The following is a 25,338-nucleotide window of genomic DNA, read 5'->3' as shown; positions in this document are numbered from 1 at the left end:
ACCGCTCCAGTACACGTTTACACCTCTTGCACCCGCAGGGATGTGCGGTTCCTCTTCCAGAGGACAGAAGGGGGCTCAGCTTGATGGGTGGAAGCTATGAAATTCACTGAGTTAATCAACTCCCCAGGGCCATTTTGAGGGCTACAATACAATTTCGATCTGCTAAACCTCAGAATGACAGGTCCATGTATTTTACAGAAGTTTTCATGTGGGCAACACTTGTAACTCTCATCTGTTGAAATAGTGACCAGCAATACTTGTTGGTTCCAAGCCTGTAGGGCTCCCTCGTCCTTGCTGTATTGATTTTAAACTCAGATCCTGTCCTGAAAAATATTTTGCTGATTATTTTTTCTCCATTATTCTCCTTTTGCCCATATTCCCATTCTCACAACATCCTGCTCAACTCTGCTATGTAAGAGTATGTTGTCTCCTGATGCAAAAGAAGCAAAGCAGAGAAAAGCCAGGGGCCAGCTTCTCCCCTAGATACACCAGTTTACTGGTTTTCCAGATAATGAGAAGCCACACGGTCCTACTTAAAACACTGTGTGGTTGTGCAAATGGAAAGATTTTGAGAGCTGTGTTCTCAATTTGTTCTGCTTTTGCAAAGCTGTGTGAATTTTGGACAGGTTGTTTAGCTTCTGTTTCCTTTCCTTGTGTGTTTTTTTGGTTGGTTGGTTGATTTGGTTTGTTTGTTTAGCCAATGACTGGCCTCACAGGGAGAAATGTTCTTTTACTACTTACTGGATGGGACCTGCTCAATTCAACAACAGCATTGGATGCATCCAAGCATCAAAACCATCATTGCTTGTGACCCTTGTCCCTGAAAAATCACCATGTCTCTGTGAAGTTTCTCTTCCATGGTGCCTGTCTGCTGAGGGGTGACAATGTGTGGATGGGCACTGTGAGCCATCATAAGGTGACTGAATCTCATGGATTCATGATTCCATGTGATTGCTTTGTATTTTTCAGAGAAATACTACTGCCCTTTTCTCTACCTTACCTGATCAAATGCAGGATACAAATAGAAGGCAGGCAATTATCACAGCAATGACTTATCCTGCATACTGGCCAAAAAAGTCAACAGAAACAAATTACTCTGAAAAATGTGAATCTCTACACTTGTGCAGTGTCTCCCCAGGAGAAAAATTGAGGATTCAAATGCACTGGTTATCTTCCTAGCTGTCTATTAAATGACCACGATGAGAATAATGCAGGAAAGACAAATCCACAGGTTAGTGTTTTAACTACGTGAAACTGTCAATGAGAAACACAAGAGCTGAAAAGAAGCACAGCTGAATGAGTGAAATGGGTTAAGGAATTAGAAACATTAACTCAGTTATCCACTCAAGTTTTCTCACAAGCCAGCCCATCCTGTCTGCTTTCTCTGGATCTGAAAATTGGATCTGGAAGACGTTTTCCAGCTAGGGAATGATCTGGGAACCAGATAACAATTAATTGGAGCAATAGACCTCGCGGTGACATGAGGAACAGGCTGCTGGTGGCAGACACAAGGGCTGCAGCGAGCTGCACAGAAGCCACTGCTTCCTGACAAGCCCAGAGGAAGGGAAATAAGACAATACTGGTTCACTAGCACAGGAAGACCTTGACTTAGCCCAGGACCTGCTGCTTCCAACCACAGGATGAGGCAGGAGAACCACTGACAAGGACTAGCTCCTTGGAGAACACTATTTTTGTATCAGTTGCCCATTGCATCAAGCAGTATGCTCCCACCTTGTTTGCTTTGCAGCATCTCCTGGTCCCATGGGCATTTAGCTGCATTCACAGCAACGTTACTTATTGCCATGACTTGAGCATCGCTTACCTGCTTCTCCATACCACACATCAGGTTCATTCTACCCCCACCAGCCCCTTCGTTCCCCAAATATTTCCTCTCCCCAGGCTGCCCCTCACCACCCCACCCCAGCCCTTCAGCCAGCATGCAAAGAGCAAGCTTGGCCATTGCTCTTACTTGCTGGCTCTGTTGGGGTGCTCACGTGGAGGTCTGCAATAAAACAGAAGAGCAGGGATGTTAGTAACTGGTTTAGGGCTAGAGGTCCTTGCTTACTGGAGAGGAAAGCAAGGGGGGGGTCTTGAGACTCCAGAAATTACCTCAGTAACTGCACAAGAAACTGTTCCCAGGATGGGGCAGGGCAGAAAACCCTGAATTACTTGGTACCACAGAAAAAAAAATAAAAATAAAAATCTTCCTGCCAAAAACAAGCAAGTGCCCTGGGGCAAATAGCTGGCATTTAGCTGACAACTAAGTATTGTAATAAAAGAAACTCAAGTGCCTAATTGAGACACATCTTCAAGTGTCACAAAACCTCTCAAAAATGAATTTTTGTTAATTACCCCAGTGCTCTTGGCTATCAGGCTGCTGAGCAGCAGGGAGAGGCCTTGGTAATGAGGAAGAAAAGGACTTCACAGTGCCTTGTGCACAAGGCTCGCTGTCCCACTGCTGGCAGCTTCCTCCCTTCACTCCAGAAGATTTGGTGCAGAATTCCTGCTTTTGTTAATGTGTCGCTGCTCATGTGCATCTAGACCGTGGCATGCTTGGACACGGAGGAGGCTGTGAATGTTTCACGCTTGGAGGCTTGCCACAGACAAGCATCACTCCCGCAGTGAAGTTACATTCAATCCCTTCCGTGATCAGTCTGAAGTCAGAGGAAGCTGGGCACCTAACTTATCACTGTCTTTGAAATCATGCACCTGCATGTAGTGGCAGCAAAACACCTTGTTCGAGACAGGCTGCCTCTCACCGGGGACCAGTGATGGCACTACGGCCTGCTGGAGCAGGCTCTCACTGGGTTACTGGAGCTACCATGGAGGAAAACCCTTGAGGTGCTATATCCTCAGCACTTCCTCCTTATTTTCAGGTGTACTTCAGCATCTGGCTGGCTTCCACCAGGATGGATGGCACCAAAAAAACCTTTCCCTGGGTCCATACAGGGCTGGCTTCTCTCGTGGTGTCTGTGAGGAGTGGGGCTCATCCGGCCCTGTCCTGAGAGCTCCTCAGGAGGCCGCAACCCACCACGGTGTTTTCTGTGTTTTGTAGGGACAGCTCCTGCAAGAGGAGCTGCAGCACAGTTAAACACACTGTCCTACCGCCGTGAGAGCTGTTTTTGGGAACAGGAACAGCTGCTGTTGTTTCCCCTCCTCTCTAAAACCAATTAAAAACACGGATCACTTGAGCCGCTGGCGTGCAAACAACCACTTTTGCTAGTGATCTACGTGACAGAGCTTTAACGACATTTTAATCACAAACGGGTGTGAAAAGCATGTTCAAGCTGAAAAGCCAAGTACTTAAAAGTCAGCAGCAAGAGCTCTTCTTGAACATATTAAATATTAGCAATGCTAAGTACTCTGAGGGTACCCAGTTATTTCATACTGGCTTCCCAAAATTCAGAGATGTTTTTCCTAAGCTATTTACCGTCTCATCAATCCAGCTGCAAAGCACTGTCACCTTGCTCAGAGAGAATCTCTGTGATGACTCATTACCTGATGTTTATGGCATGTTTGGGCAACATTAATGACAAGAGCCAAGGAAAAGCTTTCAGGAAGTTAACAACTCTCCTGTCAAAGAAAGGTGAGAAGTACAGAAAGCAGCAGGACACCCACCTGGCACTAAGGGAACATCCAAATGTGACAGGATTTCTTTTTACCTGAATCCTGCCATTTTTAGTGTGAGTGGGATCCCGTGGAACAAATGCCACGTGAGCACACAACGGTGGTTGAACAAGAAAATGTAAAGCCATGTGTGTGCACAGTTATGGCAGAAGGCCTTGTCAATAATTACAGGTAAGTCATGTCTCTATGAAAGGTCAAGCCTTGCCCTCCCAAGTCTGAGAGGAGTTGAGCTCTTCTAAAAAAAATACCCACGATGTTAATGTAAGATTTTCTCTTAACTTTGCTCTTGTAAACAAAGTGAACCATCTTGGCTCAAATTAGAGGAAAAAAAACAAACAAACAAAAAAAAAACACACACACAGAAAAAAGCAGGTCAAGCCCAAGGCTGATACCCAATTTCAGCCCAAAGACGTAAGGTTCACCAACATCACATGCAGCTGATCTTAGGCTCTGGAAGGAGGAAGGGTCAAGCGACCTCAGGACAGTCTCAGGCCACCTAGAGCCCTTGTGCTGTCCTGACCTGACCTCGGCCCCTTCCATGCAGAGCAGAGAGGGTCCCAGGTAGGAAACAAGGCAGCAGCTCCTTCCCTCAAGGGCTGGAGAAGCCGCCCAGCTCTTGGTTCTTTTTAAAATCTCTACACGTCTGCATGCAGTGAAACCACAGACCTCTTTTCCAAATATATCTCACTGGGGTTCTGCTAAAGTGTGAAAAACCAAATAGCCAGTGAAAGAAAACCACATGCCCTTCTCTCTACCCCTGGTCTCCAGTAAGCAAGCCAGGTGCCAGCTCCCCTCTGCTCAGATTGCTCAGCCCTGCCACCTAAACACAGCTGTGCTCATTGCAGCCGTTCAGCAGGTGCTTTCAGCTTCATTTCCCGAAGAATCATCCAGCACCCTTTCTGGTGGTGGGGCCGTGCACTGCTTCTCTAAGGAAAGAGGAGGGCAGAAAGGCAGGCAGCCTTTTGCTTGCTAAGGCTTCATCATGTTGCTCTGGCTCTCTGCTTGGCCCCTGCCACATCCCCTGGGGCTGTGAGCTGGGGGGCAGATGCTCTGCGTAGATAATCCAGGAAGATTTCCATATCCATCACGAGGATCGAGGTTACAGCACTGGCTGTACATATGGAAGGCAAGGATAAAGAGCCTGGCGTACGACCAGGTGAGCTGACAATACCTGCCCGAGTCAAGACAGCGCTGGTGAGGAGCCTGGCAGATGGAGAGAGGCACTGAGAGCTCACCTCTCCCAAACCTCCGCTACCTGAACAGCCGGGACACCCTGCAGCTTGCTGCTTCTGGTTTTGGAGGGCAGCCACATGGAACTGCGCTCGCTGGCAAAACAAGCGAATAAATCTGGCTGATTACTCAGAGGGTATACCACAAGATAAATCACAGTGAAATTAAGAACCTTAAAAAACCCTCCTTGCCCTGACTGTGCTGTAGTTCTACAATTGTGTTAACCGAGGCTTCCCTGTATTTTCCATCTCCCCAATGCTTCAATTTCTGTCTCTCTCTCTGTGAAGAAGCTGAAGGGCAATTTTTACTTAATATCACTATCCAGTGTTCCTATACAGTTTGTGCACGGAGAGAGTCATACCCTCCCTGTCTTGCTCCTAGCAATTTTTCTTGGGAAGATTCCTCCTGTGAATCAAGTGAGTAGGACTTATAATTTGAGGAGTGCAATAAAGGCATCAACAGATGCAGCAGGTTGATTTACCTGTCAGCTTATTATAGTAGGTCATTTGATCTCATCAGCCTGCTGGATGGACTTCAGCTCATGCTGCCTTATAGATTCTTGTTGTTTAGGTCAGAGAATAAAAAGCTACAATACCTGCACTTTCTCAGAGGTATTTAGACTGATCCATTAAATCTCCAGTTCTTCATCAATTAAAAAGAAGGAGAAAAATTAAATATTAGCCAGCAATCCTTTGCAGAGGTGGAGCAGGAGTAGGAGGCATATTATACATGACAGCCAAAGTTGAAGACGTGTACGTGTCAGTGGCACGCATGCCGGTTGCTCTCTTTGCTAAAAACAGCCCCTATTCCCTCCGCTAGCCTGGGTGAGCACCACGCAGCCCCTCCTCTGCAGCTGCTGGCTTCAAGCCTCCTTAACACAGCGCTGCTGCTCTCTGATGTTTCTCCAAGCTCCTTCCCAGGCTCCCCCCCACACTCCTTTCAGTTGCTCTCCAGCTCTCTGTGGCACTCCTCCCACACCCTGATCTTTGGATATGGCTGACTGGAAATTTCTCTTCAAAATGTTTATTTTTTTCTTCCTCTTTTCCTGCAGCAAGAAAGGAGTTTTCCACAAAAATGGTTTTTTTTTTTTTTTTAATTTTTATTTTTTTTTAATGGGAAATGGTCTCAAAACTAAACATATTGTTTTGGATTGAGATTAGCCATCTGAATTATTTTGGTTTAGCACACCAAATAGAAACGTTCTGTTCTGGACGAATTTCACATTAATTTCTCTTCCCACACAGAAGCTGTGGCTTGGGTGCCTTCAGCTTTTTAGCTCTATGATCCCCTGTGGGCTGCAGCATGAGCCACACCACGTGTACCAGCCTCTGCTCTGGCGAACAAAAGGTATCCAGACCCTATGGAAGGCCCCATGGAAGATGAAATTTCAGTGTTGCAAAGAAGGAGTCCAATGGCAGCAAAGGTCTGTGTATCTTCTCATCTCAGTACAGCCTGAAACAACTGGCTTCAGGCTTACAATGGCTTAAGAGTAACCAGGGTGCAGCCTGTGGCTTCCCTTGGCCCTGAGCAATTGCACATGGAACAGGGAGTAATGGTGTCGTAAAGGAGCGCCCATTAAGGATGAGCTACCTAACTCGGCAGGGTGAGTAATGGGATTTCTTGCATATTCAAGCTGCAAGAAAGCAGCAAGGAGCTGGTCCTGTGAGGAGGCAGGGAAGGTGCAAGGATGAAACCCTGCTGAGGAAGGAAATGATTTTGAAATGGCAGTTTTATGGGAACTCAAAGTAGTGGCTATGCCAAGGACCAAGGCTGAATCCCCCAGGACAGATGGGCCCTTTCTTCCTCAGCCAGGCAATTACAGCCCTGGCACCTTGGGTATTCCCTGAGCTAAAGAAGATTTATTGGCTTTACAGCAAAGTGAGCTGAGTAAGATGATGACTTTCACAAAAAGACCCAAGGAAACATGTAAACCTTCCAGGGCAAGATTTAAGCATAAAGTGTAATTGTACAAATAATGTAACAGGTAATTCAATACATAGGATCCACGGCCATATATGTATTATGATTTCATTTTAACCTGGAGAATTTACCTGTGTGAGAGAACCTTTCTTTAAAAGCATTGCAATTTATTGGTTTATTGCAGTGTACCAATGGTAAGGTTTCCACACTGTGCACGTGTCTGCCAAAAGACACAAAATGTGACAGGATAGTCAAGTAACTACAGCTCAGTGTATGTATTATAGGGTGTAAGCTTATTAAAATAATGAAAGATTCCTCTCTAAATCAGTGGCCGTGGCTTAACAATGAAAAAATCCCAACTTCCCTAAACTGCTTATTATTATTTCTGCATGCTTTTAAGCATTTCAGTATGTACTGAGCATATGATATTACTACACTTTTATATCCAATCCCACCCTCCATAAGAAGAATCCCATTCATTGTGCTGTTTTACCACAAACAAATATTATTGAGCACTCATAGTTATCTCCTACAAACATAATCCAGGGTGCTGTAAAAGAGTCTTACTCCTCTAGAAATGTTAAACGTTAATATTAACAGGGAAATGCAAACAAAGTCAGTGTCCCTATTAGGCTTACATATGTGTAGCTGATAGTATTGAGTGAAAGCTCAGGGAACCTTAAGAAGACCTAAGTAAATGATTCTTCAAAATCAGGGAAAATTAAGCCTGGTAAACACATAATAAATGATCACTCTCATGACCCAGCATCTACATTTGCAACAGAGTTGTTTAGTGGTTAAATACACCAAAACAGACCCAGAAAAACATTATAGCTAGACAGGCATTGGGAAGGATTGATATCTTTTTGACCTTGCGTGTGACCATGTTGTACTTTGAACAATGCCATTTAATTGGTAATATGCCTTAGCTCGCCCTCTAGATTTATTAACAATTGTAAAAATTATAGCTGTTTTCTCCTTTGCTTTGCAGCCAGAGAATTTATCTCAATGACCTCCTCTGGCAGTCAGTACTACACGATGACCACATACAGCATATATAAAGATTTCTATTATCTTAATTTACATCCTCCTGTGATGACATTGAGTTTTCTAACTGAATCTTTTGAAGTTCACCCATCACTCATCATAACTTCATAGCTGGATGACATGAACACATTGTACCCTGCATGAATAAGGAGGTGGCCCTCATTCTGGGACAACGAGCAACAAATGAAGGAGAGATTCAAGATCTTTTTAACAAGTTGCATAGGAAAATTGAGTGTATATTTTCAAGGCTTACCTGAGCTTTCAGAAGCAGAAGTGGTTTTTTGTGGAGAGGTTGTTGGAGACAAAGTCGATCCCTTAGTAGATGGAGCACCCACACTCTCACTTTGTGTTGCTTGTGTTCCACTCACTTGTGAAGCTGGAAATGAGACAAACATTTGGGTAAGATACAGCAAGAGAAGTGCTGCCTTAGCTCCATGCCCATTCTGCAGAAAAATGCACTCTCCATCACAGATCTCTGGTCAGAAAGCACTATGCCTTCTGGTAGCCCTCCGTCAAGCAGCAAGCAATCCCTATGTGGTTGTTACTACTGGCATAGCTGGCGCATCTTTAAAGCACATCCTTCACGTCCAACACAGCCTGTGCCAGAGGACAGCTGAGAGCACTGGCCAGGGAGCACAGACTGACCAGGCAGTCTTGTGCCAATGGCGACATGAGCAGAAGATGGCTTACTGCCATCTATCTCTTACCTTCATTTAAAAAATAATAATATAAATAAATAAATAAATAAATAAATAAAGCTTTAGCTGCAACAGTCACATAACGGGATATTTGGGAAAATTTTAGGTATTGCAATTAAGTGTAGAGTTAATTACTTCATCCTCTGCTGCTAAGGTCTGGGAAATAATAAAGCCAGAAAAATTAGCATATGAAAAATTGAAGAGCCTTATTGCTGCTCTCGCAGAGTCAGCAGAGGATCGAGGCTATCTGCGTCATGAGATTCGCAGTCCAGGGTGAGCCCAGCTGCAGGGCACCGTCTGGCCAAGGAAGTGAAGGTGACAGTCATGGTACAGGAGAGTTCAAGCCATTTCAGTATAGCAGGTGATTTCTGTGTCCCTCCTCAGACCCCAGCATAACAGGCAAGACGGTGCCTACCAAATAAACCATGGGGGTGCCCAAGATTAACCCTACACTGCCTTTCTGATACCAACCTGAGATGCAATTGGGCTGTAAGCCATTTCCAGTGCCTTGTCATATGGGTGGCGCACAGCAGGACCAGGACTACTACACGACTTGTGTTTGTTTCAAACGAGCACAGCACCACGCATACGCAGCCCGTGAGTCCTGGGGAATGCTTCACCACACGCCTGCTTCAGAAACTCTGATTACCTCTGGTTTGGCATCCCCAGAGAGTCCTTTACTCAGGGAAAATAAAACCAACACCCAAAGCTCCCTTTCCTAGCATCATACACCTTTAACTCGCCCCTTCCCTTCCCCTTTTGTTTAGCAAGTGCAATAGCTTGGAGAGGCAGGCTTCAAAAATCAACGTGCTGAGGAAGAGTGAGCTGAAGCCACAGGAGTCTGGGGGTTCAGTGCAAATATGGGAATTTGGAAGGGAAGGAAACTGTGATGAATTTCATGCAGAACAAGCTTAAATACCTACAAGTTTTGCTGGGATTCTAGTGAGAAGAGGCCTAATTTCTCTGTCAACTCCCTTCAGAAACCTCAGCACTGTGCACCTTCAATATGCAAGTCTAATTAGCAGCAGAAATGAGTGAAAAGCACAACTTGTAGACCATTTTTGACCACGGTGTAAAGCAAAGATCTACCAGCTTGAATCGTTTCCACATTCTCATTGAAGAAGTGATGAATGAATCTCTAGCAACTTTTATCCACTTCTGGTTCTTATTGAGGTGGCTGCAGACTTAAGTTTTAAATGTGGAGTTTTAATCTGAAACCAATTTAAAACAAACAAACAAACAAACAAAACAGAACACAAAGAGCCTCCCTCCTTCTTTGACATGTGGGCTTGTAAGAGCCACTGTCCTGTGGCTCCTTTGTCGTCAGGGCAAGCCGGTAAAAGCTTCCATGGGAGGGTGAGAAGCAAGCCAGAATAGCAGTGACCCTTCCCATGCAGGGAGGCTGGTACACGAACAGGCTCTGCCAGCCATGCAAAGCTCACCGTGCAGGTGGGAGAGCTGAGGGAGGTAGGCAGCCTCGTGGCCCCGCGGGGTTGCTTTCCCATGGGGACCAGGCGGGCACTATCAGTGCTGGCAGCAGCCCAGCCCCAGGTGCTCCTCGCCTGCCTGGGAGCTGCCAGCACAGGCTGTTCCCAGGAGCAGGGTCTGGGAATGCCACATCAGGGCATCGAGGGGAGGGATGATGGCATTTGTGTCTTGTTTGGCTCATTCAGCTTGGGTAAAATTCCTCATGTGGCTCCAGGAAGCACAGGGATGGATACGTCTGTGCCTAGGGCTCATTGTGGAGCTGGTTGCATTAATTTTGGCAGTCTGCAGAAGAGGCTCCTGATGCAGAAGGGCAAAAGCAGACAAGCCTCATGCCCAAAACACAGTACCAACAGCCCATGAGCTGATCTCAATAGCTTCCGTGCCAAAAGCCTACGGGGACGGTAGCATCCATATCCAGCTGCTGCGCGCATACACACACAGCAGGGGCAGCACCATATCATGCTAGAAATCAGGAAAGCCCACAACTCACAGCCTCATGAGGTTTGGTCTGCTCTTGGGAGGAGGAGAAAGTACAGCCCTGGCTGTGGTGCCCATGCTCCAGAGGCAGGGGACGTGTCCCCACCGACAGGTCCCTGCAGCGACCCACTGCGCTCCAGCGCAGCTGGAGCTGCAGCTGGCTGCAGCAAGGGAAAGCACTCACATCACCTCATAGTGTGTTTGCTGCCAACAACTGATGATGGATAAAAGGGTAAAGTAAAAATAAAATGGTAGAGATCATAACATAGCTGTCCAGCGGCATAGCAGAGCTCCCCAGAGGTGATGCCGCTCTCTCCACGGGTGCTGTGATGAGATAAATGACGGTGCCTTAGCATGCACTGGTCAAAGGGATAAGCAACAAGGGGGCTTATCCAAACAAGCTGGAGCTGCTCTGCAGAGCTGCTGCCTGAGCCTCAGCTACTGCCCTACTTTTGTCCTCCCAGAGCCCTTCCTTTTCTTTAACCAACTGAAATTCGACACGCATCCTCACTTGATCTTAGCAGGATTTTCTACTTAACCTATATATAATCCACGAGCATTTCAGCATTTCCCAACAGTACTCTAAATCTTCCTTGCAGCAGGCTGCTGCCTAACAAGCTTTGGCATCATGTGATGCTTCCAACAAGCAGCAGATGTGCAGCGCAGAGAGTGCAGACATCTGCACGTGTGTAAAAGCATCACTCAGCCAGTCAGTGAACCCAGGATACACCTTTACAGGGCACACCGACCACGTTACAACCCACATTACAACCCTAGTGTAAGGACTTTGTTGGGTGTAAGGCTAAACCTTCCCCTAGAGCTCACATCTTGAACATAAACTCACATGTAAGTCTCTGCCTGAAATCAGCAGCCTGAGAAACCACTTGCATTGGTGACTGCATTAATGAAAGTGTTGAAAAATTGCAGAGCAGGAATACCAAAGGAAACCTTCCCCTCCCTGACGATCACATCTCCGCAGCCAACTACACTACGTGTTTTAGAAATACAGAGCGCACCTGCAGCATGCGGCGGTGACCTGAGGACAGCCAAGCAACATGTTAGCTTACCCCTCCTCATAAAGCTTCCCTCTCAATTACCAGCAGTTTGATATGAAAAAGAGAAAGTCTTTCTTCCATTCATTCCTTTTCTCTCTTTTTAATGTTTCATATTTCATTGCACTGTGATGTATCATCCTCCAGGAGAGTGACACAAGATAAATCAGAAACACAACAGCCAAAAATCCACTCTTACTTTGTAATTTAATAACTTGAGCGCTGACCTTGCCCAAGACACTTGCTCCACGACCAAGGAAGGAAGAACACAATCCTGTGTTGCCTTTCATTTCATATTCTCTTAGATAGAGATGGTGTCCCAGGACGTGAAATCCTGCATGCAGGTGGGACTTGATGCACTGTGACACCACTTAAAATTCTTGGTTTGGGCCTGGACTGCACAAGTGAGGTCTCTCTTTTGACTAATTGTCAACTGTTGGATTTGACCCCTTGTCCTAGAAAACTAAGGAGGCAAGTCTAATTGTTGGCTTTTTATATAATATACAGGGAAAGAGGGCATGGAAAGAAAGAGGGGAGATTGTATTTATGTCCTGCAGAGGAAAAAATACCGAAGACTTCAGAAAAAGAACAAAAGACAAACTCGTGCACATGACTTCACAGTTTATGGAGCACTGGGGTATTTCTCTCCATCTGCAATGGAAGGTGACAGCCACAGAAATTGCAGCAGGAACAGGAAGCCCTGTCAAATCTCTGCTGTGAGGATGCGATAATTTGCTTAAGCTTTTAGCCAGGATTGAAGTAGATAAAGTGATGGCCTGCATTATAGAACAGAGATGCTTGTTTTTCATTAAAAAACAGGTGCAGTGAAAGGAAGATTTGAAATTTCATATAGGCACCGTCAATTCCTGCCTCAGTTCTCTGAGGCCAACAAAAAAGGGGGGGAAAGCTGACTGCTAAATAATAACACAATGAAAAAAAACCCACAAGGTAACAAAAAAAGAGAGAGCCAAATTTTATGTTCTACCCATTTTTAATAGCAAAATCTTGCTAAGACTCTTCTTTCCAGGGAGAGCAACTTCCCAGTCCTGCTGTGAGGAGGTGTTTTAATCAGTGTCTTTAATTTTCCTCTTTACTTAAGGGGAGTTAGAATCAAGTAGGCCTTGCTTTTAGGTCCATTAACCATTTTTGTTGCAAGCTTTTTTTTTTTTTTAATTATTATTATTTTGGTTAAATGGGGAGTTTTCAAAACAATTCAATCCAAGCAGCTAGAGACTGAAGGCTAGCTGCTGGAAAGAGAAGAGGAGAGGAACAGGAAAAGTGTTGGTGCTCCAGACACGTGTATTTTCATGGTGGCCTATTCCACCCACAGGAAAACCCTTTCTTTCTTACACTACTCAGGGGAGGGTTGCAATTTGGCCTGCTTTGGCATTTTTGGGGGGTTCAGAGCAGTGCCTGGGCCAGAGTGGCACCAGGAGGCAACCCCAGGTAGAGAAGCAAAGGTTTAATCAATTGTCACAGGCTTCAGTCTGCTCTAAACATCAGCTAGGAGAACATCACTGTATCACTGACTGCTGAGTTAAATACTTTCTGTAATTATTTTTAAATTTAGCTTGATTCAATTAAATATAAAAAATTGAGTATTTCAAATCTCTGGTTCAGCAAAAGGTTTGAGCAAACATTTACAGTGTAGTTCACAGACAAAAAAGGGAGATTCAATTTCATTTTATTTTTTACTGAGCTCCTTTTGTATGTTATTATATTTGCTTAAATTATTCCAACTACTTGCTGGATGCAGAGGATTTCTTTCCTTTTTTTTTTTTTTTTTCCCTTCCCTAGAACCCTATCTGATGTACTGGCTCAACACACACATTATTCTAAAGATTTATGGGGAAGATTGATGCAGGGTTATTAGTAACACCTCGCTGCTTTCAGTAAGATGACTCATAATAATACAGAGCATACTTATTTGTAACTCTGAATATATGTATATAAAATGAAAAGCTAAGGGGCTGTTCTGACACTACCGATCACATACAATCATTTATTTATGATGAAACAACTTATTAAAAAAAAAAAAAGGAAGAAAATAAAACTGCAAACCCTTCCAAGTACATCTCTCCCAAGTACGGGGAGATTCAAATCTCTGTGTAATAGTTTCAGATCATCTCCACTCCAAATTAAAGGTATAATATTCTGCATGTAAGATTCTGGGGAAAAATTCATTAAGATATGTAATCCGTGGACAGGATGAAGAGCTCTACCTCTCCAAAGATCCAAACCCATTACACAAGCTACTTGTTTGTGATCTTTTTTTATCTCTCCACGCTGTTTTACAGAAATGTAGCATATGACAAATCAGAAATGGCTCTGTGAAACTATCACTTACTGCTTGTTGTGTTGTCATCTTCATTTCTTGCTGTAGAGGTCACTTCTGCAGACAGCTGCGTGGTTGTACCTTTTGTTGTTCTTTGTGTAGCTGCAATTGGAGGAGGTGTGGAGCCTACTAAAGGAAGGACATTCAAAATAGTTCCTCAGTTTTTTACACACACACACATGCACAAACACACAAAACTTACATCCTGCCTTGCCTGCAGTCTAGTTTTAAATACTGATTTTAAATTGAAGATCAACGGGGACAGGGCTACCTTCTCTTTAAGGAAAAAAAAAAAACCTGAACATAAACCTGCAATAACACAGTTACGAGACCTGGCTTGGAGCTTCCTGGAGCCTGATGGATCTCGAGGCTTTGCCAAAGAAGTGGCTATGTGTAAATGAGTCCCCAGGCCAAGAGGCACTGCTGCTCAGTCCCTTGATTGACCTCTGGAACAGCCTCAACAATTACCACAAAGAAATTTTCACTCACCAGTTGTGACAGACACAGTTGTAGCTTTGACTGTAGTGGTCATTGGCACTGTCGATTGCAGCGTTGTCACTCGTGAAGTGGACGTGGTCACAGCTTCCACCACTGCAAGAGAAGCATTTTTATTGATTTATTTTATCGCATTTAAATAAACATTGCATACCTCTAGCTGCCGACTCTCACAAAGGCAGTCAATTTGTCTTTGGGGTCTGGCCCTCCGAGACCTTTCTTGCCCGTGAGTGTTTCAGGAGGACTCAGAGCACACTTGGTTTTATCAGAGGGAGGGTTTGGCCTGTGCCCACACAGTCAGCAGTGGTGCCCACCAGCCAACCCCTGTGGGAAGGCACATCCCCTATGGGAGGGACACAGAGGTGCCCTCACAGTGGGCTTCTGATGTTTTTCTCATAGGCATAAATAGCATTACTGCTTTCTCCTCTGTGGCAAAAAGCTGTAAGAGAAATTTCAGTGAAACATCTGAAGAGCTCATTCACCGAGAGGTGACGGGCATTTATTAAATGTTTTTAGAACAGACATAAACACCAGGGTTTTAGAAACATGAAAGAACTACAGCACAATTTGAGAAGGACTAATTTGTGTAATGAATGTAACATTCACAATTCCTCTGGCTGCACTTTATTCGCTTCCATTACTAGCACTTTAAGTGTATTCATCTTTATTATATCAGTATTCTCAGCTCCAAAACAGATTATTTAGTATGTTTAGTTAGCAAGAAACGTAGTCCCATTTCCAAGTTTTCTTCCTCATGTGCATCACTTTAAACACAGCAATGTTTGACAGTTGAACTTATAGAAGAGTTGGTATTTAGCCCACATGAATGCAATGTAGTCAGTAGTGAATTTTCATAACTACAGAGCTAGAGTACAGAAAATTTAACATGTTCGTTGAAGATGTTAAGCCAGGCTTCACCTTCTGAACCAGATTTTTCTGTTAATTCATAGCTTTAGGACTTTATGGTTGATCTAGTTAAAAAAAAAAAAATCACAAGAGAATCAGGCTTTTGAAACTGAGGGCACTGGTTCCACCACCTCGCCCCAAAAGTCAACCTTGACATTACTAGTTTCAAGAAGTTACCTGGAAGTTTCTGGAAGTGACAGCTTTATGCACATATATTATCTTTTAAATGAGGCCCAACACAGACATAGACTGTCTAGTTCTTTACTCTTGAAGTCCATGTCCTCTTAAGTCTACACCCATCAAATTGATTACTCCCTGGTACCATATCCCAAACTGATGCTATTTCCCAAATTATTCTGACAATTTTTGAGCTATAAATATTTAGCTCATTTGCTAATGTCTGATCATGTTTTAACCACTCCCTAAGCATACAGACCCAAAGAATTTAAGCCTTTTTTATCAGAAAAAAAAATGCAGCCTGCCCCAGTTAACCCCCTCCTCACTAAGATTCCTCAATCCTTTCTTCTTCTCAACAGACTTGTGTAAGAGCCCCATGGAAATACACTGCTCTGCAATCACCGTATAGGAAACAACCTGCCTGATTTGTCCCAGCAGTTGGAAAAGATGAAAGCTAGAGAGGCAATGGGACCTTTAGAACACCAGATAGAGAATTTGGGCTCTTACCAGATTTTAATGTTGGTACAGGAGCACTGACAGAACTGTCTGGAATTTCAGCCTCTGAAACAAACACACAAAAGAAGAAACATTAGTTTAGTCATCACCTGGATCTATTTAACATTACACAGGCATTCAAGGCAGAGAGCAGCATGGGACTTCATTGAAAATCAAGTTCAGAAGCTTGTTAGCAGGAACAACCCAGTCATACAACTCTGCTTGCAACCTGTACAAGTTGTATCCTCAGACTCTTAGCTTCGCCCTCACTGCTCCAATGGGAAGCATCTTCTACGGCCTCCCTCCTTGGGCCACAGGTTGCTTTTTTAACAAGTGTTAGCATCTCTTAAGACTGGTGTGGAGAATTGAAGGTCTGGAGCAATTGAAGGTCTTTGATCTCTTCTTCTTGAGTACCACCATAGTTGCTCTGAGTCTGCAGGGTGGAGGGTTAACTAAAATAACTAGTTGCAGGAGTGAGCACCCAGTCTCTTGTCCCAGAGCGGGAGAATTGCTACTGTAAGCAATTAAATGTAGTTAGTGGTTCCCTGGCTAACGCAAACACTTTGGGAGGGGTCTTCAGCATCAAAGTGATCCCTGTATGTGAGGGTAAGAGGAGAATTCACAGAACATGGTTCAGGAAGCACCAGGCTGAGCAATGATTGATTTTCTACATTACCCTCAGGGCAGTGCTCCAGCTCCAGGGATTTTATTGCAATAAATGATGTCAGTTTGAAATAGCCTAGGTCAAGTTAACAGATGAAAATCTCCAATATTACAAAACAGACAAAAATCATCATAACAAAAACAAAATAATTTCTAGATCTCCTGGCTGTGCAGAAAAAAATATAACAGCATCAACTGCTATAGGACAGATCAACTCAACTAGAGTCTTGGTTTCAAATAAGACTTTCAGTCTTATTTCTGGGGTGTCCATATCCTTCAACTAAAAAAAAAAAAAAAAGCTGAGGGGGTGATGAAAGGAGTGAAAAAGCCTACAATGAGTCAAAACGAGCTGCACTTCACAAGCATTGCACACCACTGTGAGGCCTGGAAGGGCTACATGTGGGGAGGAAAAGCACAGCTCTGCGGCTGAGCGGAGAAGGAAGAGCGGCACAGACTTATCCCCTGCTGCTGTCAGGTTTGGAGTGTGACATTAGCAAGCCATAACATCACCGCACTGAGTCAGGATGGCATGTCACTGTTCTTGTGCAGCTCCATTCATGGTAATATCTGCTGGTGTTCTCTGCTTTTTGGCTGCGGGGCAGAACAGTCAGCTTCGTTCCATTTGCTCAGTGTGCTGCGCTACGGTTAACATTTCACGAGCTCCATCCGAGGCCTGCCAGAGTCACAGATCCAACACGGGGATAAAAAAAATACAGAATGCACTCGCTAGCTCTGCAGGCATATTTTAAGGTCAAGGCAGATGAGCCCCTATGTTTTCACTTCAAGCAGCGTATGGTGCCATCGGCCCTTTCGGCACCTACGTGCTTCTGGTGGGTCTCAGCTGGGATGTTGTCTCTTCCCAGTGAGCCTCCTCTCGTGGGTGTCTCTTCTAGGCATGCTGCTGCCTTCATGTTGTCACATCACACCATGTGCTGGCCCGACTTGGTCAGGGCACATCTTTGTCCCTTCATGGGCTTAATCTCTGAAAGGGTACCCTAACCACCTCCGCTCCAGCCTCATTACCTCCAGCAGCCTCAGCACAAAACTCCTACCCCTTCTCACCAAAAGCCACATTAAATTTTGTCACTGTGCCACCAACGGGGTCCGGCACAATGGAGTCACACATGGCTACCAAGACCTTGCCCACACAGTCAGGCTGTGCTAAGCCCCTCGCGCAGTGCATCTAAAACACTCTTCTTTCCTGCTGTTTAGTTACCCAGCCAGAATAACAGTTCATACCCCACAACTGAAATACTTTGAAGACAAATTTTACCCAAACAGACCTAAGAGCAGCCTTGCTTGGGGAGCCTCCCTAAACATCGAACATTTTTCCATCTCTCCATTCTCATAAGATCTGGTGACAAAGCTTGTGTAATTCCCCGTGCCACAAGGCCACAAGGCCACCAAAACAGAATGTTTTTTCAACAGTGCCTACATTTCATATGGTTTGTTGTCACATCTCCCAGCAACTACAGCGTCTGTAACACCAGCTAAGTGCACTCGTTGCCCAATTAGCTCGTTCCCTAAGTCGACAAAACTTTGTAGAAAGCCCATTGTAATACTTTCATTATTCATCCTTTAGAGATGTTCCAGTTAATAACCCTGTTGATGGGCTGGGATTTCCTCAAAACTAAAAAACTAAAAAAATAAAAAAATTAAAAATAATAATAAAAAAGAAGTGAGAAATTAAGTCACAGTTTTGTTATGAATCACAAGTCGCTGATTTTACCACAGTCTAGAGATAAACTAAGATAAATTGGATTAGCAGAGTAGAATAAAGTGGAGTTTTATGAATTAATTGTTGCCTTAAAATGATGGATAATTAAGTGCACTTTAAAAACAAGTTGAAAGCAGCATGCAAAAATGCTTAAAACTAGCCAAGATTTGGGGAGAATTGGTTGATTAAAAGCAGCAATACAGCTGGTGGCTTATTATGCTCTTATTTGCAATGTTAAGTTGTGACTAAAGAGGGATGGGGGGGATAGAAGAAGGAGATTAAAAGAGATTGAGAACAAAACTCTGACCTACTGTAGGCTGTTGCCAGATAAAAAAAAAAAGAAAGAGAGAAAAAGATTTGTTTTTCTGTTCATGTCAGATTGACTGCTGTACAAGATGAAGGAAAACCAACCAAAGCTACAACTGCGTTGTTTTGGGCAAATTTAGATGCAGTGATTCCTCTGATATGAGAGAGCCACTCTGCCGTGGGAGTACCCAAAATCTACTTGGCAATGGTTCCTTCACACAAACCTCTCTAATTTGCCATCCTCCCTGGCAGTGAGCTCGGCCAAAAGAGCGTGGGTGACCTGTGATGCAGCATCCCTGTGCCTGGAGAACACGCGTGGAGCTGGGAGGTGCTAAGGCACGACACTGGGCCGAATAAAGGATGGTGGTGGTGGTGGTGCTGCTGCTGCCAGGTGGGAGATCCACAAAGAAAAGGAAAAACACGTCTAAAAGTAGACAGAGTGAGAAGTCAGAAGGGCAAGAAAGATAACAGGGTGGGAATACGATGAGAGGTCTGGGCAGGAAGGGCCAGAGACAGTGAGACAATAAGGGTATCAGGGAAAGATATGAATGAATGAAGAAGAGCTGATAAGCATTTGACCCCAGACCATGAGGCCAAAATGAGAAAAGAGAAACTGTAAATTATTTTTCTTTTCCTTCCAGGTTCACAGGATGTGCCTTTATTGTCTTCTCTGGCTTGGATTTAAATGGTTCATTGGTTCTAAAATTAAAACAATAGTAAATTCAATTGTATCTGGTCTTCAGGCATGATTTTAGAATGATTCAACTAAAACACTAAATGAACTTTCTTTCTTTAAAAGTTCCACTGGAATCCCTGAGTTCAGCCAGAATCGACCGACAGCCACAGTTGCCCTAAAAGTGCAAGTTTTTGATGTAGGCTTCGATCTCCAAGGTCTGAGCCTGGAGCTCTCATCATCTCTTCCCCCTCTCTATCTCATTATTTTAAACTTTACACTGGGAAGACTAAGATAAGAGGGTTTTGACCTTGTGTTAATTAGGTGCCTGCTACTGCTATAATCAAGACAGGAAAAAAAAAAAAAAAAAAGGCAGAAAGGAGTGCATGATATTACATCAGCAGTTCTGTTCATGTGTTACAGACTAGCACAAAGCACTGAGTGAGTTTAAAACACCACCTAAAACAGCTAATACAGAAGTGAATGCCAAAAAAAACCAGTAAAATGTAAACATCTTTAAAGATAAATGGATTATTCAAAATATGTATTTATTTTAATCATTATAAGAATTAATGAATGCTGGCCACTTTGGTATCAGTATCTAATTTTGAAAATAAATGATTTTTATTGGAAAAGAAGCTGTAACCACATAAATGGTGAAATGCCCCCTCTTTAACTTGTCTTTTAACTTTTAAACATTTTGTAACTTGACCTTGCAGTAGGCAGGCAGGAGGATATGTTGATGTTGAAACCCCTCCCTACAGATGATCCCTGGTGAGGCCACAGCTGAAGCACTCAGCCCAGCCTGGGGAGCATGTCGAGAAGAGCGTGAATGCCTAGGGGTGGGGGTGTTACAGAGGACCACAAAAGTCATCAGGAGTCTAGAAAAAGAATGACCTCTCAGGAAGGATTATGAGACTTGCATTTGTTTAGCCTAGAGAGGAAAAGATTAATGGAAGGCAGTGGTAGCAGCACTCATGTAGCTGAGGGGCTGTAACAAAGACAAAAGAATAAGCAAGCTTCTCATTATATCTGCTGGGAATGGAACTAGAGGTAACAGATAAAGGAATTTTGGACTAGAAACATGCCCGTTTTTTTGGTGCTGTGTATGTTATTTCCCTACTTCAAGGCCATAAGCAGAATCTGCAAGTGGTGTTTCCCATATTATTTTTGTTTGTGTGAACCCAGGCCTTTAAATGGCGCGCAAGACACGGAGGAGTCCAGGCTGCTATCTGTCTTTCCACATCAGCAGAATTAAATTGTGGTCTTTTTCCAGGAAGCAAACGATAATCCTGCCAGTCCCACTACCACTGTGGAGCCCCCTGTAGCAGGCTGCCTGTTTCATCTGATGTGCCGTCCCTTCTGCAGAAAGGCACAGCCGTCCTTGCAAAGAGAACTGGTGCTGATAATTCTCAGGGTTACCCATAAATTGCTGCTGCCTGACTATGTACACAACCTGCTTACTCTTACCTCGGAGCTCTGCTGTCTATTACGTTTCCTCTTTCGTTTTCATTTATTGCTGCTTCATCTCTTTATTCTCTTACCTGGTATTTCCCCAGGCCTAGCATAGTTCTTGCACTTCTTATTTCTGTTTTCACTCCTACCCATTTCTCTTTCCTGCTTCACTACCTTCTACCCTAAACCCTGAGATAAATTTTTCTTCTTTTGTAATGAAAATTTTTGTAACATTCTCCAAAGAAAAAAAAGGCTTTGCCTAAATAAATTGGTTCATCTGCCAACCATCCACTGCACAAACATCACTCTCATGTGCAGACAGCCAAAACAAGTTTTGGGTACTGCTCAACCCTGCTCAAGCCCTCCAAACAGAACTCAAGTGCACCTAATTTAGGGGTCAAACTTAGGCTCTAACTCTTGGTGTGCCAGCAGGCCCTCTACACTGGCCTTCTATCTGGTAAGGTTCAACATCTACATGGTTTGGGGCTTTCCTCCTCAGGAATGTCCCAGGCTGCAGAGTAGCTGCTGCTGATGCTTGTGGGTCTTTTCCAGTGATATTTTGATGCCAGTCCCACTGGGGCCCTGTGCCCCATTTTCCAATCAATAAAAGAGGGATACTAGTATGCTCTTCTTTTCTAGAGAACTACGAACTGCATCACACAGTGGCACCACATGCTATCATTAAAGGAGTTTTGCAAGAAACGGGGAGATCTGCAGTTCAAGATTTCAACTGCATCTGTGGATCTTCCTGAATAGACAGTAAGAACGTGGATACAAGCTGCAAGGCTTGCATTTACAGCTTTCTCAGTATTTTGCTTTGTTTGGAGCATGTGTTCAGTGCAGAGTCAAGACACTGAAAATACTGCAGAAAGCTGTAACTGAGGACAGAGCAAGGAAAGGGATTCATTTTCAGTAACTGCTGTTATTTCAGTCCTCCCTCAGCATTGCTGTAAATTATTTTAACTCCACTAGATGCAGTCCAACCCCCACTCAAATCGCACAAATAAGAGCTACCTAATACCAAGAGAAATGCATTGCCAGGAAAATTGCAGGTTCAGGTCAGGCATGGTTTTCCGAACACAGAATTTTACCTACTCTGGATAAATCCTAAGAAGAGTCCTCCCTGCAGTACTTCCAATTTTATTGGAAGTATTTTGTTAAGACTGAAATTAGGACACAAAACTCCCCCCAGATCACACAACAGTGTTGAATTGTGGTCATAGGTTAGTTGCTGGTTGTCTATAAATGGCTAACCCATACTGTGATTATATATCAAAATTAAACAGCAAGCAGAAATCTTAGAGGAAATATAGGTGCCTCCAAAACACAAAACCTCCCATTGGAAGAGATTTAGGGGCAATTTTAACAGTATTGTTTGAAAACATCAAGTCCATTATTCCTATTCAATACCTCTTAGATCAAGAATAAGAAAGTCTATAATTTAAACATTCAAAGATTAAAAAAAATATATTAAAAACACATTAAAAAATGTGAACCTGTGGAAATGTATTTTTTAAATAATTGATTTGATATAGGTAATTCTCTTATAAGATAGCTCTTCATGAATCTTATTTTAAATCTTTCCTCTACAGCCATATCAGCTATTTCCTTTGTAGGAATTCAGGTTCTGATGCAATCCAGTGGATGGCCGGAGCTGATAACAGTGTGCAGTGAAGGTGGTATTCAATCTAACAAAGCCATTTGTGAAGTTCGTGAAATTGAAGTAAGCCCTGAGAAAAATGCACAATCTTCATGGCTTTTTATTTCTTTGGTGTGTTGAAGCAATACACGACACAGGATGTGTTTGTAAAGGTACCTGCACACAACTGTCCCCACCACAACAGCGCTTGGTGAAGGAAAAGCCGTGTCCCTAATGACAGCCCCATGCTGGATCACCAACAGCGCGGCACTGCCCCAAGTCAGGATTGCTGCTGACCCCTGGAGCTGCTGCCCCTGGGCTGCAGGATGGTATCGTCGACTGGAGGCACCCGGCAGCAAAAGCAGAGGAGAGGAAGGAAAGGGAGGGAGCCACCGCAATTTCTCCCACCAGGAACAGGACGAAGGCAGGAAATGAAACTTTGGTGCCAGCAGTGCCCCGGTGCTCTTCTGCTCACCCGAACGCAGCACCAAGCATGACCCAGCACCAAGCTGTAGCTACACCGTGATGGCAGGGATCTGCACCTCGAGGGCAGTGAGGCACTGGAACAGGTTGCCCAGAGGAGCTGTGGATGCCCCATCCCTGGAAATGATCAACATTGGGTAGGGCAGGGCTTTGGGCAATGGGGTCTAACAGAAGGTGTGCCTGCCCATGGTGGTAGGGTTAGTCTATACAACCTGTAAGGTCTCTTTTCTAACTCCAGCTACTGTGTGATTCTGCGATTAGTTACCCAAGCAAGCAGCACAGTTTCCATAAAGCTTTCTCAAAGCACCCCGTAGGCAGTTCCTGCACACACTCATCCCACCAAAACCCACCAGAAAAGCATCTGACTCATCTGGCCTCGGCTAACATGGCCGTAGGTTATCAAGGAGTTCCTCCTCAACGCGAACAACAGCGGAAAGCATTGACTGAGTGCCCCCGCATTTTACCTAGCACCTGCAATAAGCCAAACACACCAGGCTTTACCTCCCTAAGCACGTGGCCACCAAAATCCGCACCAGTTTCATCGCTTCTTTTATAAACTCAGAAGAAATGCAGACTCCCAACCAAGCACACCTAACTGCAATTTGCCTCAGTGCGCTTTCTGCTTTCGTGTGAAACCTGGTGGGTATCTTCATTATTGTGTGCTAAAGAGGGATGAGCATGTTGTTTGCACCCCATAAAGTAATAACTGTGCTCAGCATGATCATCAGCACCCCAGCCTGCCTTGGACAAAGGCTCCAAGCTCTGTGCTTCTCTTTATTTAAACCTGTTAAACCTATTTAGTAGGTTTTAATTAAACTCTTTAAAGCTATTCAAACCACCAGATTGTCACCCTTTGATGGTGATATGTTTGCCTGTCCGTGTGCAAGATAAAAGGTAGGAGTTACTAAGGGTTATGTTATAGGATGAAAAACAAACTGCCACCCCCCTTGCATTAGTCATGCCAAATCAATTTTAAAACGTCTTTAATGGGCACGGTTTTATATAAGAAAAGGCTTTTTGCATGTTGTGCATTGCTGAGTAGAGAAGGAAAAAGGATAAAAGGAGAGCCCCTTCCCTGCACAGGAAAGAGCAGGAGCGTTGATGCGAGCCACCCCCGCCCAGAGAGCAGAGAGCAAATGATGTCATCCTCTGGGTAATGCTCACGGTGCTTTTTCCTTGCCATGCTATTTGCAAACCTATTTTTGTTTCCCAGAAAAGGGTGTGCTTGGGCAGAGCAGATGTCAAAGAGCACGAGGGGAAGCCGAGCCCCGGTCAATGGGCAGCTCTCCTTTGTGATGTGCCAGTGGTGCAGCCACTGGTAAAGCCATGGCTGCTCTGCTCTGTGCTTTCTTAGCCCTGTGCTAAGATCCCAACTCATCCCCAGCAGTGTGACCAATTGTATAATTCAGGAAAGGGCCACTGCAGCGTCTGCTGCGATGTACTCATTTTTAGCACATCCGGGCCCAGCCCATGCACTCATTCCAGCTGCACCCGGTCCTGACAAAGGTCCGACAGCATCCGGAGCATCAAAAACCCATTCCTGTCAGAAAGCTCCTGTGGAAACATGGTGAGTTGCTTCTGTCACTAATGTAACTCCATGCTCAGCTGAGCCCTCTCTCACCCTTACCACAACGCCCAGTAGGCAGGCTGGACGGTACCAAATGCATGAAATATCCCAAAAGGAAAGCCCAAACAACAGGACCTACGCTATCAAAGAGCATTGGGAACCGCAGCAGCAGCCCCACCAGCGCCCACACTTACAACAAGCGTCCTAGTACAGCTTATTTGGGGTGCTCAGGTTTGTCCAAACTCTGGGCCCCAGTCAGTGCACTGGAAGTCACGGAGAGCTGGGAGCTGATCACCTCATGGTGTTGAACATCTGTAGGTGTCTCTTGCACTGTTAGGGGCAAATTGTGCAATTTAATTCCCTCTGAAGATTATGACTATTGCAAATCAATTTGCACTTCCTACTCAGATCCTTCTGGTCTTCTCCTTTGGCTGTTTCTTCCATGAATAACCAATCCTCATTTTCTAGTATTTGCCCTTGAAAATTTTGTTTTCTGCCAGTTCATGGAAAGGCAAGGTGAAAGCAGTTTGGGAGGATGCAGTGCACTACAAGGAAGCATTGCTGTAAGACAAATAGTGCACTAGTTCACTCAAGTCCAGCAGCACCAAGATGCACCAGCCACATGACTCCATTAACACAGAGAGCAGCATGCAAGGGAAATAATGGGTTCCTCTGAAGCCACTGGAACCAGAGCAGATAATATGTGCTGAGAACAACAAAAAAACAAAAACAGTCCTGCACTGGGCAGCTCTCACCTCTAATACCTGTGCTGTGCATTTCCTTCTCTGCCATCCTTATGTCTCACGGGTAGGGTTATTTGGCATTCATCTTCACTAAGTTCCTCCTCTTGTAATACGCTGAAAGCTACACTGGACAGTTGTTCCAAGT

The 25,338-nt window shown here is 44.4% G+C and overlaps 1 protein-coding gene across 1 annotated transcript in view; it reads right to left on the bottom strand.

Moving 5' to 3' along the window:
* Positions 1–25,338, bottom strand: part of EMCN (endomucin) — a 75,823-nt gene that overhangs the window by 17,528 nt on the left and 32,957 nt on the right. The window contains exons 6-10 of the mRNA XM_035324054.1: positions 15,960–16,013; positions 14,364–14,465; positions 13,887–14,003; positions 8,078–8,200; positions 1,970–2,002 (exon numbers count right to left, since the gene is read on the bottom strand). Coding sequence (XP_035179945.1) covers positions 1,970–2,002; positions 8,078–8,200; positions 13,887–14,003; positions 14,364–14,465; positions 15,960–16,013 — 429 coding nt within the window. The remainder of the gene's footprint in view (positions 1–1,969; positions 2,003–8,077; positions 8,201–13,886; positions 14,004–14,363; positions 14,466–15,959; positions 16,014–25,338) is intronic.

The sequence above is a fragment of the Oxyura jamaicensis genome, chromosome 4, assembly GCF_011077185.1.
Source record: "Oxyura jamaicensis isolate SHBP4307 breed ruddy duck chromosome 4, BPBGC_Ojam_1.0, whole genome shotgun sequence".
In the NCBI taxonomy this organism is placed as follows: Eukaryota; Metazoa; Chordata; class Aves; order Anseriformes; family Anatidae; genus Oxyura; species Oxyura jamaicensis.
Note: the sequence above shows the minus strand (reverse complement) of the source record. Positions and strands in the feature narration are given on the sequence as shown.